Below are 19,092 nucleotides of genomic sequence, written 5' to 3'. Positions count from 1 at the left end.
ATCTGTAACTTACCCAGTATTGACAAAATAAAATCAATAACAAAATACAAAAATAACACTATTATTTTTAGATAATCTTTATTTTGTGACAGAAAATTAGAAAATAACTCCCATTTTCTTACTTTTAATGACAATATGGGTAAACCATAAGTGATAATAACTGAAATTCTTGGCAAAGATTTTTTCTCTTCCTCATGTATATTTAATTCGCCCCCCTGCAGTACCTACCCAACAAACTGTACAAGTAGACAATTAGAATGTGTGTTTGGTTTGCCATTACTCCAAAACTGTTATCAAAATGTTTTTCTTTTAAAAATTGGACACTACAAATAAAGTGTTCCACAGAAAGACAGAAAGAGCATACGGGTACACTTTAATGCAAAAAATACAAGAAAATGTAGATGAATAAATTAAAATGTATAAAATCACTTAAATTGTCTTTCATATTCGTTTAAAATTAGATAAGCAAGAACTAAAACTTCCAGCAAAAGGTCTTAAAATGAATAAGTGAGAACTAACATCTCTAGCAAAAAGCAGTGTTATTAGCAGCACTGTCCATGACAGTAGTATAAGTTGGGCTGACTACAGCACTCTGCCACAGGTTAGAGAATAAACCCAGAACTCAACAGAGCAGGAGCTCAGCCCCCAGCTGTTGCAATATGGGCAGCAGCTCAATCTGAATGCTTTACACACAGAGAAGAGGAGTTCTATGACTGAATTTCCAAAAAAATGCAGACATTAAAAAGTAGGTCAGAGACAAAAAGAATCCTTTGAACAAAGCTGTAGAAAATTTTCAGAGAAACTTTTACCTAAAACAAAACTAATTCATGGCTACTAAGACCATGTGAGAGAAGCAACTTACATTATTAATGTTTAAATGTTTAAAGAATCAATTCGGTATATTATTCTTTTTTTTTTTTTTTTTTTGAGATGGAGTCTTGCTCTGTCTCCAGGCTAGAGTGCAGTGCCATGATCTTGGCTCATTGTAACCTCCACCTCTTGGGTTCAAGCTATTCCCCTGCCTCAGCCTCCCAAGTAGCTGGGACTACAGGCGCACGCCCCCACGCCTGGCTAATTTTTTGTATTTTAGTAGAGACAGGGTTTCACCATGTTGGCCAGGATGGTCTCAATCTCCTGACCTCACAATCTGCCTGCCTCAGCTTCCCAAAGTGCCGGGATTACAGGCATGAGCTACTGCACCTAGCCAATTATTCTTAAAAATCAATTAGTTTAAATATGTTTATATAATACTAAGGAGTTATAAACTCAAATTCAATGCCTAATTTATTTCATTTTCTATAAAAAAATAACATTTTAGTCAAAATATTCTTAAACAATGGCATGTAATCTAGTGGATTATGTAACGGTTTTCCCAATTATCAAAAATATCTGCCCAAGGCCGGGCGCGGTGGCTCACGCCTGTAATCCCAGCACTTTGGGAGGCCGAGACGGGCGGATCACGAGGTCAGGAGATCGAGACTATCCTGGCTAACACGGTGAAACCCCGTCTCTACTAAAAAAAAAAAAATACAAAAATTAGCCGGGCGCGGTGGTGGGCGCCTGTAGTCCCAGCTATACGGGAGACTGAAGCAGGAGAATGGCTTGAACCTGGGAGGCGGAGCTTTCAGTGAGTGGAGATGGCGCCACTGCACTCCAGCCTGGGCGACAGAGAGAGACTCCGTCTCACAAAAAAAACAAACAAAAAAAAAACTGCCCTTTCTCAGCAAAACTTAAATATCAAATCTACCTTCTAGAATTGCATATGAACCAATTAAATGAAAAAACTAAGTTTAATCTATCTATTCTACATGTGTATGACTTAACAACTCATCATGAAAATACATGTGACCAACAAGTATTATTATTATTTTTGAGACAAGGTCTCACTCTCGCCCTGGCTGGAGTGCAGTGGTACGACCATGGCTCACTGCAGCCTCAAACTCCTGGGCTCAAGTGATCCTCCTGCCTCAGTCAACAATTAATTTTATAAAATAAATCTCTAAACAGAAACTGGTGATGTACCAAGAAACTGAATAATGGCAATGTAATAATTTGGAACACAGATGCTGCTACAGGTCAGGGCTTTCATCCTATCCTGGTATAAAAGTCATACTGCTTTGTAAGAAATCTTTTTTACTTTTAAAACTATACATATTGCTTGATTTAGATACCCAATCAAAACACACTCTTGCCAAATATGAAATTTAATTTGTATACATGTGGAATAAAGATAAATAGAAAATCAGTGATGCTAATATATGTAATAGTCGCATGTAGCTGACCAAAGCATTCACATATAGGGCCTAAACACTGACCACGTCTTGGTCTTTTAGCTAAAGTCAGGTGTAGTATCTGTTCCAAGATTTCTGGAGCAGGGAGACGGAACAGAAGCTCGCTTGGACCACTCCATGTATTGACCGGGTATTGCAGTACCTCTATGAACCGTGCACCAAGAAAACAAAAACCAAAACCATTTCACACCTCTTAGCTGAGCTAAGGAAATGCATTATATGACTGTGTCCATAAACGTGACTCTTGGCCAAGAAGATTCCTTCACAGTGTTAACTTTCCTTTTCTTGCTGATGACCCTTGTATCACTGAGCCTCTGCTTACAGAGGAAAGAGGAAAAAAAAAAAAAAAGCAGGCGCCTGGGAGTGGTGGCTCACACCTATAATCCCAGCACTTTGGGAGGCCAAGGAGGGCAGATCATCTGCGGTCAGGGATTTAAGACCAGCCTGGCCAATATGGTGAAACCTTGTCTCTACTAAAAATACAAAAATTAGCTGGGTGTGGTGGTACATGCCTATAATCCCAGCTACTCGGGAGGCTGAGGCAGGAGAATCACTTGAACCCAGGAGGCGGAGGTTGCAGTGAGCTGAGATCATGCCACTGCACTCCAGCCTGGGCGACAGAGCGAGATTCTGTCTCGAAAACACAAACAAACAAAAGAAAAAGAAAAAAAAGAGTCTGAATGCAGCCCTGTTAAGCAATGCTACCAGTATACTTCACTTCGCTTTACTCCTGGCTGCTGCGAGCTACAAACAACTAACGTGACATCCTCCTAATGGAAGGAAACATAAAAAACCAAATGCTGGAACACCAAAGAAAGGCTGGGGAGAGGGGTGGATTTCTGTGCAACTGGGAGGATCGAGGAAATGAATAAAGCTTAGGATCCAGGCCAAATTGTCCTCACAATATTTTTTCTTCCTTTGAAAAATGAAAGTGAAGTTAATTATTAAAAACCACCAAGTGAAGTGCACATTCCCAGTACCTGATACTCTGTAGATGCCTTCACACTTCATGCCATACTTCTCTACGTAATCTATACATTCACGGAAAACGGCTGGCAGCCGAATGCCATCATACATCATGGTCCTCTCTACTGCATCAGCCAAAGGAATTCCAAAAATGGGTTTGAGATTTGGAACATCAATCTGAGGCACCTCTGGCTCCTGAATTGGCTTTTTCTTTTTCTTCTTTTCCTTCCACTGTTTAACAACATCAGCTGCTGTCAAGTCTTTTGACTTCTTCTCTTTATGTTTTTCTTCTTTGTGCTTTTCTTCTTTATGCTTTTCTTCTTTGGGTTTCTCTTTTATTTTAAAATCCTTTTCCTTCTTTTTAGAAAAGCTGGGCTTCTTGAAAACATGGATACCCTTGGACCTCTTCATTTTAGAAGGACTTTCTGCCTCATCTCCAGAGCTATCTTCCTGAAAGGCTGCATAGCCTTCAGCTGCCAAAGACACGGAGACAGTGTAAGTTATATGTTTGTTTAATGTCAAACTGTCCATATACTTTCTAAAAACAGAACCAAAAAACGGTGCCGCCTGGCACCAGCTATCTAGCTTTTCACTTCTTGGCCAATTCCTCCTGGGCACTTCCCAGCAAAGAAATGGGTTTCTTCTTAGTGAAAATGATGTTGCAGTGACATCTCTTGACCACAAGAGGGGGGACAAAGAGATAGAAGTTATCCTTACAGTATTAGGAGGGGAAATAGGTTTTATATGTGTGTGTAAGTAGAATTCTGGCAAACCAAACATCAGAGATACACCTGAAAGGCTCTACATAGAGGGCTAATGGAATGAATCCTTTTCTAAAATACAGCGAGAATGCTTTCGTCATGTGAGTCATGTCCTCTAACATCCTACAGGTTGAGTATTCCTTATCTGAAATACTTGAGACCAGAAGTGTTTCAAATTTCAGATTTTTCTGGATATTTGCATTATACCAGTTCAGCATCTCTAACCCAGAAATCTGAAATCCAAAATGCTCCAATGAGCATTTCCTCTGAGTGTCGTGCCAGTGCTCAAAAGATTCAGATTTTGTAGCATTTTAGATTTTCGGAATAGGGATACTCAACCTGTGTTCACTCTACCTACTCTAGCTTTTCCAACTAAGTGGTGCCTGTCACTTTAGGCAATCTCAAAGCAGGACGAGCTTCACTCCTGTTGATGTGCTTCAGTTATTCCTCTATCACATTTCACTCTCCTGTCACCAGCTGCTAAGTTCTTTATGGAGACTGCAGCAGGAACTGCAGACTCATTGAAGTAGAGGATTGAACTGGGAAATTCCCTCATCTTTAGATGGTGGCCAAATTCCCTGCATCAGAAAGCTCTGGTTTTCACACACTGACAAATGTGCCCAATTGCTTTACCAACCATGTCACAGTTGTCATAGTTTGGTTTTGTTGTTTTTTTAATATCTGTAACTCTCCTAATTCTTTTCCTTAGCTAGCTACCTTGCAAGCTATTATATAAAAGATAACAGCTATTTCCTAAGTTACCTTCTAACTAAAATACCACGTACCCCACACCAACCAGAATGGCAAGAATCTTAAGGACAAAATACAAAGATGCTTTCGCAAGTGGAATGTTCATACATTGCTGGTGAGAAGGTAAACTGGTACAAGCATTCTGGGGAATTGTTTTGCAGGGATCTACTGAAGCTGAAATACACATGGCCTACAAAAGAGCAATTCCACTCCCAGGCACACACATAACAGAAATACAAAAACATGTACACCACAGAAGCACTATTCATAACAGTCAGAAACGGAAAACCACCCAAGCAAGCAGCAGCAGATTAATAACTCTAACACATAATGCAATGGAACAATATCTAGTGCAAAGATGAGCAAGTTACTGACACATGGAATAACATGAATTAATCTAACAAACATGTTAAGTTAAAGCTGCCTCCTCACGTATTTTAAGTTTGGCCTAAAGGTTTCTCCGTACATTATGAACTGTAACCTGTGTAATCCTTCAAAAACAAATCAACTTAAAATATCATGAAGTCCAAAATAAGGAATACTTAAAATAACTTACTTTATTTGCTTTTAACATACTAAAAAGCTATGCTCAAATGACTCATCCTCTCTACTGAATAGGCCCTCAAATAGAATGTATGATGGTATTTACTTAAGATAAGTAACTACTTTATTGAAGGTTCCAATAAAGTGTACCCCAGACTGTAATCTACTCTTGTACCAATTACAGAGTTTCGGCCAATCACGGAGGCAACTGTTCAAACTGCTCAAATAAGGCCAATGCCATGCTATAACCAATCCGGCTGTTTATGCACCTCACTTCTGTTTCCTGTGTGTCACTTTACATTTTCTGTCCATAAATATTATGTGACCCTGTGGCAGCACCAGTCACTCTAAACCTATTCTGCTTTAGGGGCTACTGGATTCCCTAATCGTTCTTTGCTCAATTAAACTCTGTTAAACTGGCCAGGTGGGGTGGCTCATGCTTGTAATTCCAGCACTTTGGGAGGCTGAGGTGGGCGGATCACTTGAGGTCAAGAGTTTGAGACCAGCCTCGCTAACATGGTGAAACCTTGCCTCTACTAAAAATACAAAAATTAGCCAGGCATGGTGGCGGGTGCCTGTAATCCCAGCTACTTGGGAGGCTGAGGCAGAAGAATCACTTGAACCTGGGAGGCAGAGGTTGCAGTGACCCGTGATCGCACCACTGCACACTACAGCCTGAGCAACAGAGCAAGACTGTCTCAAAAAAAAAAAAAAAAAAATCCATTAAATTTAGTTTGTCTAAAGTTTTACTTTTAACATGTAATATTGGGCAAAAGAAACTAGATACAAATAGAAGTATACGTAAGTTTAAAATCAGGAGCACCAATCAACAATAAAAGAAGTTTACTTATGGGAGGGGTAGGTGATTCCCTTTAAAGAGGCAACAAAAAAAAATTGATAATGCTCTATTTCCAGATCCTTGCAGTGGTTACACAAGCATATCCACTCATCAAGTTGTATATAATTTGTGTGCTCTGTGTAATCCTTCAAAAACAAATCAATTTAAAATATCATGAAGTCCAAAGTAGGAATACTTAAAATAACTCACTTTATTTGCTTTTAACATACTAAAAAGTTACGCTCAAATGACTCATCCTCCCTACTGAATAGGCCCTCAAATGGAATGCATCATGGTATTTGCTTAAGATAAATAACTACTTTAATGAAGGTTCCAATAAAGTGTACCCCAAATAGCGGACATGACTGACCCAAGAAAAGTAAGATGCTTTAAGGGCAAAATTCCAGTATCTATCTGTTTTGGGGGGGGCCTTCGGTGGGGGAGAGGACAGAGTCTCACTCTGTCACCCAGGCTGGACTACAGTGGTGCAAGCATAGCTCACTGCAGCCTTGACCTCCCAGCCTCCTAAGTAGCTGTGACTACAGGCACACACCACCATGCTCAGCTAATTGTTTAAATTTTTGGTAGAGAGGGGTGTGGCTTTGTTTCTCAGGCTCTTGAACTTCTGACTTCAAGCAATCCTCCCATCTCAGCCTCCCCAAGTGCTGGGATTATAGGCGTCAGCCACTGTGCCCAGCTCAATATCTACTTTCTAGACATTATTTTGAATTATTACTTCAGGAAATATCCAGTAGAAAACTTTGCCATTTCTGGAAACTCAGTATTTTTATTTGTGAGATTAAGTCCCCAAAATACAATTCTAATATACAAAAACTGAGACCCTGAAAAATAAAGAACAGAAAAATCAAACAAGAGTCTCTGCCTTGACATGCTTGCAGAAGACAGCTGGTACATGTAATTAGAGTGGAAGTTTATTTAAAATATATCTAAGCCAGGCACGGTGGCTCACGCCTGTAATCCCAGCACTTTGGGAGGCCAAGGTGGGTGGATCACTTAAGGTCAGGAGTTCAAGACCAGTCTGGCCAACATGGCAAAATCCTCTCTACTAAAAACACAAAACTTAGCTGGGCATGGTGGCGCACGCCTGTAGTCCCAGCTACTCCGGAGACTAAGACATGCGAATTGCTTGAACTGGGAGGCGGAGGTTGCAGTGAGCTGACATTGTGCCGCTGCACTCCAACCTGGGCAACAGAGCAAGACTCTGTCTCAAAAAATAATAGTACAATAAAATAAAATAAAAATATCTAAAGCATAGGAAAAAATGGCACTTACTCCTCTTTTCCTTTTTCTTAAATTTCCCTTTTTTCTTCCCATGATCTTTCTCATCATCAGACACTATATCAGGAGGCTCATGGAGGATGTCGTGGGGAGGTGAAGGCTCGCCAGTGCGGTACAGTCCAGGAAACTTAGTAGGGCTGATCTCTTCAGAGCTGGGGGTCCGGGTAAGCCCGCTGCCATGCTCCACCCTGCGGTGTTCACTGGGGCTGCTGGTGGGGGGCAGGAAGCACTCGGTCATGCTGATGCCCTGACTAGGAAGGGACGAGGTCTTCTCTGTTACCTATCCATTACACCTGCACCAAGAGAAAAACATGAGCAGAGTCACCTCACACCAGGGAACAAAAACACCACAAATACACGGCACAGCATTTACAAATCAAAAGTATTTTCTTCACAACCCCCTTGTAAAATAATGAAAATCAGAGGTAGAGTTCCCAAAGTCCTTTAAAGGAATACGGAATTCCTTAAAAAAAAAAAAAAGAAAAGAAAAAAAACCTCATCATTCTAAAGTACTTCATTTTGACTGCTACCCAACATAAAATCTTAGTATTTTACTTTAGGACTAAACAACTATAAATAAGTTACAAAGATATCTTTATACACGTGAACAGTTCGCATCGTAATTAAATTTTATAATTAAAGTTATATATTTAATGATTCACATAATTACAGACCACTATGATTCTATGATGCATGCAATTATATATACAGCTCATGTATCAATAATAACTATATTTCTGTACTGCAGTTATGCTAAAAGAAATGAAGGAACCCTCATTTAGTCAATCCTAAAATACATGCAAAATAGTTTTACTACAACAGATGCTACAAAGGGCAAATGTAAGAGGAGTTCAAAATTTGTTTGCACTTTTTCCCTTCTTTAGATGGTAGGTACATAGTCAAAGTACTGCGTTTAAAAGTTACTTGGATTAATTCTTATTCCTCTTTAATGTCATTATGACATTCATTTGAAATACTATCAGAATCACTTTTTCTCTTTGCGCTCACTTTATTTATTTATTTATTTTTTGAGATGGAGTTTGAAGTTTCGCTCTTGTTGCCCAGGCTGGAATGCAATGGCGTGATCTTGGCTCACTGCAACCTCCACCTTCCAGGTTCAAGTGATTCTCCTGCCTCAGCCTCCTGAGTAGCTGGGATTATAGGCACCTGCCACCACACCCGGCTAATTTTTTGTATTTTCAGTAGAAACAGGGTTTCACCATATTGGTTAGGCTGGTCTCGAACTCCTGGCCTCGGGTGAGTCACCTGCCTCGGCCTCTCAACGTGCTGGGATTACAGGTGTGAGCCACTGTGCCCGGCCTCTCTTTGCACTCACTTAAAGGTTAACTTTACAATTAAAAAAATCCATAAGCCATAAGTGACAATTCTGACCATAAACAAAGTCAAAAGCAAGCAAATGTAGAAAAGAAAAAGAAAGTTGCAAATTGGGAGAGCTAATTTCTAAAAAGCAAAGAATTCTTAAATTAATGAAAATAGCAACAAATTAAGAGAACCAGACAAAGGATGTGAACAGGCAGTTCACAGAAAAGTGGCTAAAAAATGAGTGGAAACAATGTTCAACTTCAATTATAATTTTTTAAACAATGAACTATCACTTTTCTAATATGAGAATGGCAAAGAACAAAATGGCACATATAAGATCCATTATGATGGTAAGGATAGAGGAAACAAGACTCACGAGAACACCTACTAATGGTAGAAGTGTAACACGATCCTTTTTGAAAAGTAATCTTATCGTAGCTATTACAATTTTAAATCTATTCTTTTGATCCAGGAATTCCGCTTTTAGGAAATTATCCTTCAGACATACTTTCACAAAAATGCAAAGATATATGCAAGAAAATATTCACTGCAGTACTGTAAAAACAAAAAACAAAATAATTTAAAATGCTATCACTAGAATACTGATTAAATTATGGTTTATCCAAATAATAGGCTATAAAGTCTCTCTCTGTCTCTCTCTCTCACACACACACACACACACACACACACAGAGTTTCTGAAAACATATCAGAAACGGTTAATTACTATTAACTCTTGGAAGCGTCATAAGGGTAGACTTTATTCTTTCCATTGTATCCTTTCTATATAGTTTGAACCTCGCCATGTCTATATATTACTTCTATCACTTAAAAAAATGAAAAGCGGCCTGGCATGGTAGCTCATGCCTATAATACCAGCACTCTGGGCTGCCAAGGTGGGTGGACCACTCGAGCCCAGGAATCTGAGACTAGCCTGAGCAACACGGCAAAACTTTGTCTCTAAAAACACAATACAAAAAATTAGCTGGGTGTGGTGATACATGCCTATAGGCCTAGCCACTTGGGAGGCTGAGGTGGGAGGATCACTTGAGTTCAGGAGATGGAGGTTACAGTGAGCTGAGATCGCACCACTGCACTCCAGCCTGGGTCACAGAGTGAGACCCTGTCTCAAAATTAAAAAAAAAAAAGAACAAGCTATTTTTTGATCCTGTAAAAATTATGCAGCATTAAAAATCATGCTTTTGACAATATTTAATGATGTGAAGAAAAAGCAATTTTATTTACAGCATATCAATTTAAATATGTAAATATATGCATAAAATAACAGGATATTAATAACAATTATCTCTGAATTGTAAGATTATGAGTGATCTAAACTCCCTTTTTGTCTTTCTGCTTTTTATAAATTTTCTACCCAATATGCACTATTGCTTGTAGAATCAGAAAAAAAAATTAAAAACAAAAGTTTTCATTGAAGGATCAATAAGCATCAGTATAATTCTGTTATCTTAATGGGCCCTGACTTTTGGCTATCTTTTTATGATTTTTGTTTTTGTTTTTTTGAGATGCAAGTCTCGTTCTTGTTGCCCAGGCGGGAGTGCAGTGGCGCACTCTTGAGTCACTAAACCTGTCTCCTGGGTTCATGTGATTCTCCTGCCTCAGCCTCCCAAGTAACTGGGATTACATGTGTGCCTCACCACACCTGGCTAATTTTTGTATTTTTAGTAGAGACGGTGTTTCACCATGTTGGCCATGGCTGGTCTCGAACTCCTGACCTCAGGTGATCCACCAGCCTTGGCCTCACAAAGTGCTGGGCTTACAGGTGTGAGCCACCATGCCTGGCCTTGGCTATCGTTGTTTTTTGTTTGTTTGTTTGTTTGTTTCAGAACGCACTCTGTCACCCAGGCTGGAGTACAATGGCGGGATCTCGGCTCACTACAAGCTCCGCCTCCTGGGTTCATGCCATTCTCCTGCCCCAGCCTCCCAAGTAGCTGGGACTAAAGGTGCCTGCCACCATGCCAGGCTAATTTTTTTTTTGTATTTTTAGGAGAGACAGGATTTCACCGTGTTAACCAGGATGGTCTCGATCTCCTGACCTTGTGATCCGCCCACCTCGGCCTCCCAAAGTGCTGAGATTACAGGCGTGAGCCACCACGCCCGGCCTTGACTATAGTTTTTTAAAGTGCATTCTCTTTTCCCATTAATTGAAGTTTTGACAATCTAAGAGTTGAGAGTTTAAAAGGACCTAGAGTTCAACAAGGTAACAGTAATTACACATTAGAGATGAGGAAACTGAGCTCAAGTCCATGGAAGCTAAAACACAACTTGTGGGGCAGGAGCACAGCTTTACACTCCAGAAAAAAAAAAATGCTCATAGATTTATCACCCACACGGATACCATGCTGTTGTATACTTCTCTGTCTTTGCTCATTCTCTCCCAGGAATCCAGCCTTCCTCTCAATATTTTTGTGTGGCTAATTCATATTCATCCTTTAACACTAGGCCTGCAATTGAGCACGATTTTGTAGATGATGGAAACATCCTAATTTTGGATTATGGTGATGGTTGCAGAAACCCATAAACTGGCTAAAAATCATTAAATTATACACTTCGAGTGGGTGGATCTTACATGAGTTCTACCTCAATAAAGCTGTTTAAAAAAATCAAGCACCAGCAACACTTCTCCAAGAATCCTCCTGGTGACCCACCCCATCTAGTATAAGCCACAAATATTCCTTTTCTGTGTCCGAGAACATCCTGAACATACCTCTTCACAGCGCTTACCATACTGTATTTCAATTACATATGCATGTGTTCACCTCGCTAACGGTGAGCTCCAACATTTCACACTACCTATGGCACACACTAAGTAGTCAAATGTTTATTTAATAAACTAATTGGTATCTTTTCTGTTCTCAACATATTTGTTGTTGATGAGACAAATATTAGAAGAAATGAATCTTGCCCTGAGCCTTAAGTTCTAATTCAGGAAATAAAGAAAGGGAGTCGACATTTTATTTGAGTTCCTGTGCCTTCTGGGTTTCACATGCAGTAATTTAGCTAACTCCATAAGAAAAGCAGTATTTTTCCATGTTTACAAACAGAGAAAGTAAGGCTCAGAGAGCTTAAATAGCTTACCCTAAATCACATAGCAAAAGATAAAACTGGGATCTGTTTGACTCAAAACACTTTTTTTTTTCACTGAACCCCCCTTCATATATACACACACAAAAGGGAATAAATACATTTATGCCAGGAGGAACAGTGTGGTTAAAGACACACAGGAACATTTGGGACTTATGAGAATGGGAGAAGACCAGCCTGACCCGGGCAGTTCTTGCTAAGAAGCAATGGAAAAGACATTAAAAGATACGGTGGGCTCAGACAACTGAATGCCATGCTGAGGAGTTCAGACCTGGTGTGGGAGTCATTACCAATTCCAAAGCCAGAAAGTGACAAAACTGGCGCTAAGAGAGGAGTAAGGCTAGGAATACCAGCAGCAAAATGCCAGACGGCTTTTGATCATTCACTCCTACAATATTGGTTAAGTTATACCTATGTTTCCACGTTCTCCTGGTACACAATTATTTTTGTTTCCATACTAGACTGATAAAGACAAGAAGACAGTTCTGTTCATGAAGTATTTAATAGATTATCTCACAAAAGCTACTCCAAAGAAATATTTATTGACTTGTTGTGCTACGGACTGAATGTGTCCCCTCAAAATTCATATATTGAAACTTAATCCCCAGGGTGATGGTATTAGGAGGGAGGGCCTTTGGGAGGTGACTAGGTTGTGAGGGTGGAGTCCTCATTAATGGGATTAGTGTCCTCTTATGAGGACACTCTCTCCTCCTTTTTATGAGTTCACCATCTCCATCCACCACTCGAGGACACAGCAAGAAGGCCCCATCTATGAACCAGAAAGTGGGCCCTCAGCAGACACCAAATCTGTCAGCATCTTGATCTTGGACATTCCAGCCTGCAACTAAAAGCAATACATTTCTGTTGTTTATAAGCTACCCACTTTATGGTATTTTGTTATAGAAGTCCAAACAGACTACGACAACTTAATTCATCTAGAGTTGAAGATAAGTGGAGCCACTAAAGGCAGACATGAAGGAGTGAGCGTCTGAGTGCAGGATGGTTTAGTAAGAAAGGAAGAACAACGTGTTTGCAATAGGACATATTGTTTGACCACTGGGGAGCTATAGCAAGCCCAAACTTCACTGAAGAAAAGGGCAGAAGAGAGAGGCTTCAAATGGTCCATAATAAAATTTAATTAAGTATAAATATTCAAAGGTAAGAAAATAAACAACAAAAATCCAAAATTCTTATTTCTGAGGCAAGAGGATACCTGGTGTAAATTATTGAAAATTTGAATAAAGATTAGTTATCCTTATTCTTCCTGGGAAGTACAACTAAAATTCCCAGATCAGATTAAAAAGAAGAAGAAAGAAGAAAGAAGAAGAAGGAAGAAGAAGGAAGAAGGAGGAGGAGGAGGAGGAGGAGGAGGAGGAGGAGGAGGAGAAGGAGAAGGAGAAGAAGGAAGGAAGAAAAAGAAGGAAGAAGAAGAGGAGAAAGAGGAAGAAGAAAAAGAAGAAGAAGAAAAAGACTGAAAGGTAGACAGAAGGAGGCAGACCGGTTCAGTACCTCAGGATAGGAGGAACATGGTGGTGGGTTCCCAGAGTTTTCTTCTATCTCACACCACAGACTTGGAATGATAGAAGCTGGGAAATCCAGAAATGCCAACAGGCATAGACAAAAACAAGAACAAAAACAGCTACAGTATTCAGGACAGTAAGGTGTTGCAGTAAGAACAGACAATAGATCAGAGGAACAAACAGAAATTCCAAAAAGAAATGCACATGTGTATAGTTAATTGATTTTCAACAAAGGTTGCAGAGGAATTCAATGAGGGGACAATCTTTTTCAACAAATAGTGCTGGATAAGCATATGGGAAAAAATGAAGCTCAACTCTCTATGTCATATCATGTACAAAATATAATTCATGATAAATTACAGATCTAAAACTTAATGGCTAAAAACTATACAACTTCTAAAAACATATTTTTGAGGGCTTTGAGAGGGTAAAAACTTCCCAGACACTACCAGAAAGAACTAACTATAAAATTAAAAACTGACTAATTGGACTTCTGCTCATCAAAAGACACTATTAAGAAAAGAAATAGGCCAACCACAGTGGCTCATGCCTGTAATCCCAGCAATTTGGGAGGCTAAGGCGAGAGGATCACTTGAGCCCAGGAGGTAAGCTGCACTGAGCCGTGACCACAGTGCACTTCAGCCTGGGTGACAGCGAGAGGCCTTGTTTCGTAGGGAAAGAGAAAGAAAAAAAATAAAATGAACAGTCAAGCCAAAGACTTGAAGACTACATTTGTGTGTGTGTGTATGTGTGTGTGTGTGTGTGTGTGTGTGTTTCACAAAGGATTTTATTTAGAATAATAAAAAGATTAAAAACCCATAACAAAAATGGGCAGAGTTGAAAAAACAGTTTACAAAGGAAAATACAATATGAAAATTGATCATATGAACTGGGTCACTGGTCATACCCAAATAAAACTGAGTCAAGAAGCCAAGAGGAAAAAGCACTCTGGGCACACACCATTGCTCCAAGAATGTCATTCTCTGCCAGCCTGGCTGCTGAAACTGCCTGCTGTAACCTGAAACCAGTTTTATCTAATCACTACCTAAGCAACCTGCTGCCACTCTAAGACTGGCTTTACCCACCGTCACTCACCACTCAGAGCTTGCCAGTCCCCCAAACCTTACTAGTGCTGATGAACTTTCTCACAAAGCAATATAAAATAGCTCTCTTTTTAAAAATAAAACCCCCAACCTTCTCTTTGTTCATGGGACACAGCAAAGACCATCAGGTCTGTGTGAGTATGCCCTGAATTGCAATTCCTGCTTACCAAATAAAATGTTTTAAATGTAGAGATTTATCTCTATATTTTATTTCATTTTGACATACGGATGGTTAGTAAGCCCAAGAAAAAAATATCAAATGCAAATTAAAATCAAAATGAGCCATCAATAGACATCATCTAGAACGGCTAAAATTTAAAAAGAACAACAATCCCTAACACTGGTAAGGATATGGGGCACCCACAAATCTCACACATTGAGACTTGGAAAACTGGCAGTATCTTTACTTAAGCATATCCTTCTATATGACCTAGCAATTTCACTCCTTATTTACCCAAGAGAAATGAAAACAAATATTCACAAAAAAAAACCCTGCTTATCATCAGAGTAACTTGATTTGTAACAGCTAAAAACTAGAAACACCCACATTGCCAACAAACAGAAGATTGGATTCATATAAGGGAATACTATTCAGCATTTTTAGTAATAAATAAATAATCCATATGTACAACAAAACAGATAATTTCATAAAACTGCACAAGAACACAATAGAATACATAATGTATGACTGTATTTATAGTAAGTTCTAGAACAGGTAGTCACCTAGGTGTCAAAAGAATTTAGAACTGTTGCTATGAGGGTGGGGAGATGAGGCAGGGGTTGAATACGAAGCAGCAAGAGAGAATATTCTGTGTTGATGGCCATGTTCCTATCTACATTGTAACAGACGTGTGGGCTATAAGTATGTATACATTTAAGACTTATCAAAGTGTACATTTCACTAAATATAAATTATATTTCTTTTTTTTTTTTTTTGAGATGGAGTCTCAGTCTGTCACCCAGGCTGGAGTGCAGTGGCATGATCTTGGCTCACTGCAACGTCCGCCTCCCGGGTTCACGCGATTCTCCTGCCTCAGCCTCCTGAGTAGCTGGGATTACAGGCGCCCACCACCACATCTGGCTAATTTTTGTGTATTTTTAGTAGAGACAGGGTTTCACCATGTTGGCCAGACTGGTCTCGAACTTCTGACCTCATGATCCGCCCGCCTTGGCCTCCCAAAGTGCTGGGATTACAGGCTTGAGTCACCGCACCTGGCCTAAATTATATTTCAATAAAAACTCTGAGAAGGAAAATAAAGGGCCGTGAATGTCTTACAGAGATGTGATCATGAGCCATTAAAAAACATGGACGTTGGCCAGACACAGTGGCTCACGCCTGTAATCCTAGTGCTTTGGAAAGCAAAGGCAGGTGGACTGCTTGAGGCCAGGAGTTCAAGACCAGCCTGGACAACATGGTGAAACCCCATCTCTACTAAACACACAAAAATTAGCCAGGCATGGTGGTGCATGCCTGTAATCCCAGCTACTTGGAAGGCTGAGGCACAAGAATCACTTGAACCCAGGAGGCGGAGGTTGCAGCGAGCCGAGATGGCAACACTGTACTCCAGCCTGGGTGACAGAGAGAGACCCTGTCTCAAAAAAAAAACAAAAAAGAAAAAGGACTTTCCTTTTCAAATATGGACCTGACCTCATGAAATTTCAGAGCACAGGGGATAAAAAGATACCAAGTGTCGTGTGGGTGAGGGAGCTGGGGAAACAGCTTACATTCACACCCAGTTATCACTATTTCCAATCATTCCAAAATGAAAGCATGTGGCTGGTTCCCATGTAAAAGACAGTATCTCTCTAGAGAGAACTGAAGATTAAAAAAAATTACTTCTGCAATAGCAAAAAGTGTTCAAAGTATAAAGCAAAAACCACATATCTAGAATTTTACTTTAGAACCAAAAACAATCGTACCTTTTCAAGTAAGAAGTACAGTTATGACAGTACTGAGATGAAACAAACAAAAAAGTTCACAAAACTAGACTCGAATTTAACTAAACAATAGTTTAAAAACATTCACTTCTCAGGCCGGGCGCAGTGGCTCACGCCTGTAATCCCAGCACTTTCGGAGGCCAAGGCAGGCGGATCACGAGGTCAGGAGATCCAGACCATCCTGGCTAACACAGTGAAACCCTGTCTCTACTAAAAACACACAAAAAATTAGCTGGGTGTGGTGGCACATGCCTGTAGTCCCAGCTACTCGGGAGGCTGAGGAAGGAGAATGGCATGAACCTGGGAGGCAGAGCGTGCAGTGAGCCAAGATTGCGCCACTGCGCTCCACACTCCAGCCTGGGCAACAGAGCGAGACTCCGTCTCAAAAACACAAACAAACAAACAAACATTCACTTCTCTGAAGGACTAGGTTATACATTGTTCTTAAAGTAGTATTTTCTGCCCATATGCCAATATTAATCAGCACACACAGTAAGAATCAGTCACGCATGCAAGAGAACAAAGCAATATAAATAAAGATAAAGAAATTAAGAAAACTAATGTCTCCTGAAATTAGCTTTCAAGAATAAGTCCAGTAGTTTATTAAACTTGGTACTATCTAAACATAAAAAGGCCTATTCCAGAAAAACAGTAACTTGCTTAACTAGTTTACAAGTTAAACAGATTCAGTATTTTATAAATGTTCTTTATTAATAAGTATCAGGCTTAAGTTCACTAAAAGCAACCTTTCTTCACATTTATAGTTTTAAAAAATAATATGTAAATTAAAATTCTCTAATCTAGAATTAAGGGAATTCAAATATTGACTTATCAGTACCTTATATACTTAACACTAACCAGTATTAACATATTATTTGGAAATGTTATATTTTGTAAGCATTGTTTGCAGACACAACACATTCTTGTTCTTCCCACAATAAGGAAATAAATTGTCCCAGAATTTAAAGACAAGAGTGTCCTCTGAGAGGACCACTGAGCACCCCTCATAATAAATGAAGAGAACTGTGACAATGCATCTCATGAAATTTCAGAGCACTGGGGATAAAAAGATGATACCAAAAAGATGATACCAAAAAGTGTCCTATGGGCGAGGGAGCCAGGGAAACAGCTTATATTCACAGGATCAGGACCAATTTGCCAACAGAAACACTGGAAGCTTAAGGACATTAAAGAAGTATCTTCAAACACTGAATGAAAATTAGTTCCAACAATCATTCAAGTGTATAGTTAAAATAAATATTAAGAGAACTTGCCTCCAATATTTCAATGTAGGTTCTATTTTCCGTAAGTGTTGGCCGGCTGACAAATACAGAGAAAGAGTACAAAGAGAGGAATTTTACAGCTGGGCTGCCGGGGGTGACATCACATATCAATAGGACAGTGATGTCCACCTGAGCCTCAAAACCAGCAAGTTTTTATTAAGGATTTCAAAAGGGGAGGGGTGTACGAACAGGGAGTAGGTCACAAAGATCACATGCTTCAAAGGGCAAAAGGCAGAACAAAGATCACATGCTTCTGAGGAAACAAGACAAGGGCAAAATCAGAACTCCTGATAAGGATCTGTGTTCAGCGGTGCACATATTGTCTTGACAAACATCTTAACAGAAAACAGGGTTCAAGAGCAGAGAACCGGTCTGACCAAAAATTTACCAGGATGGAGTTTCCCAATCCTACTAAGCCTGAGGGTACAGCAGGAGACCAGGGCGTATCTCAGTCCTTATCTCAACCACATAGAACAGACATTCCCAGATCAGTCATTTATAGACCTCCCCTCAGGAATGAATTCCTTTCCCAGAGTATTAATATCAATATTCCTTGCTAAGAAAAGAATTTAGCGATATCTTCCCCACTTTCACGTCCGTTTATAGGCTCTCTGCAAAAAGAAAAATATGGCTCTTTTTGCCTGACTCTGCAGGTAGTCAGACATTATGGTTGTCTTGCCTTGTTCCCTAAAAATCACTGTTATTCTGTTCTTTTTCAAGGTGCACTGATTTCATATGGTTCAAACACACATGTTTTACAATCAATTTGTACAGTTAACACAATTATCACAGTGGTCCTGAGGTGACGTACATCCTCAGCTTATGAAGACAACAGAATTAAGAGATTAAAGTAAGACAGGCATAAGAAATTATAAAAGTATTATTTGGGAACTGATAAATGTCCATGAAATCTTCACAATTTATGTTCCTCTACCACGACTCCAGTCGTTCCCTCTGTTCGGGGTCCCTTACTTCCCACAACAAATAATGCCATTTTCAGACTAACAGTCTCAAGAAATTTATTTTCCCAATAATTTACAATCTCAATAATATACTTTCTCAATAATTCCTACAAAAACAAGGCAGTAAATAAACAGTAGGAAGACTTGATTGAGATTCAACCCTAGAATGCAGCAAAGGGAAGTCCCCATAAAAGCAAATCTGTGATCAACTAATCCACAGTGAAGCATGACGAAGAAGAGTTCAAGGAATGATGGAAATCAGATACATCTGACCACGTGGAAAACAACAATAAAACATGTTAAAGAGTCACTGGAGCTTTGGGGATAAATCTGTCATAAGAATAGGCTGGGATGGTGGCTCACACTGCTAATCCCAGCACTTTGGGAGGCCGAAGAGAGAGGATTGCTTGA

At 39.7% G+C, this 19,092-nt stretch overlaps 1 protein-coding gene and 1 pseudogene across 8 annotated transcripts in view; one reads left to right on the top strand and one right to left on the bottom strand.

The window, feature by feature from the left end:
* The window catches only part of RALBP1 (ralA binding protein 1), a 62,156-nt gene that overhangs the window by 17,046 nt on the left and 26,018 nt on the right, over positions 1-19,092 (bottom strand). For 7 of the 8 annotated variants that reach the window (XM_028837979.2, XM_077975258.1, XM_077975260.1 and 4 more), the window contains 2 exons: positions 7,443-7,741; positions 3,272-3,730 (listed from right to left, as the gene is read on the bottom strand). In XM_028837979.2, the coding sequence (XP_028693812.2) occupies positions 3,272-3,730; positions 7,443-7,686 (703 nt within the window). In that variant the 5' untranslated portion in view covers positions 7,687-7,741. The remainder of the gene's footprint in view (positions 1-3,271; positions 3,731-7,442; positions 7,742-19,092) is intronic. The other variant, XM_028837980.2, reaches the window with a different exon arrangement.
* LOC114673917 (U2 spliceosomal RNA) lies at positions 2,314-2,455 on the top strand (annotated as a pseudogene).

This window comes from Macaca mulatta, chromosome 18, assembly GCF_049350105.2.
Source record: "Macaca mulatta isolate MMU2019108-1 chromosome 18, T2T-MMU8v2.0, whole genome shotgun sequence".
NCBI classification, from domain to species: Eukaryota; Metazoa; Chordata; class Mammalia; order Primates; family Cercopithecidae; genus Macaca; species Macaca mulatta.
This window is presented reverse-complemented; position numbering and strand designations above follow the sequence as displayed.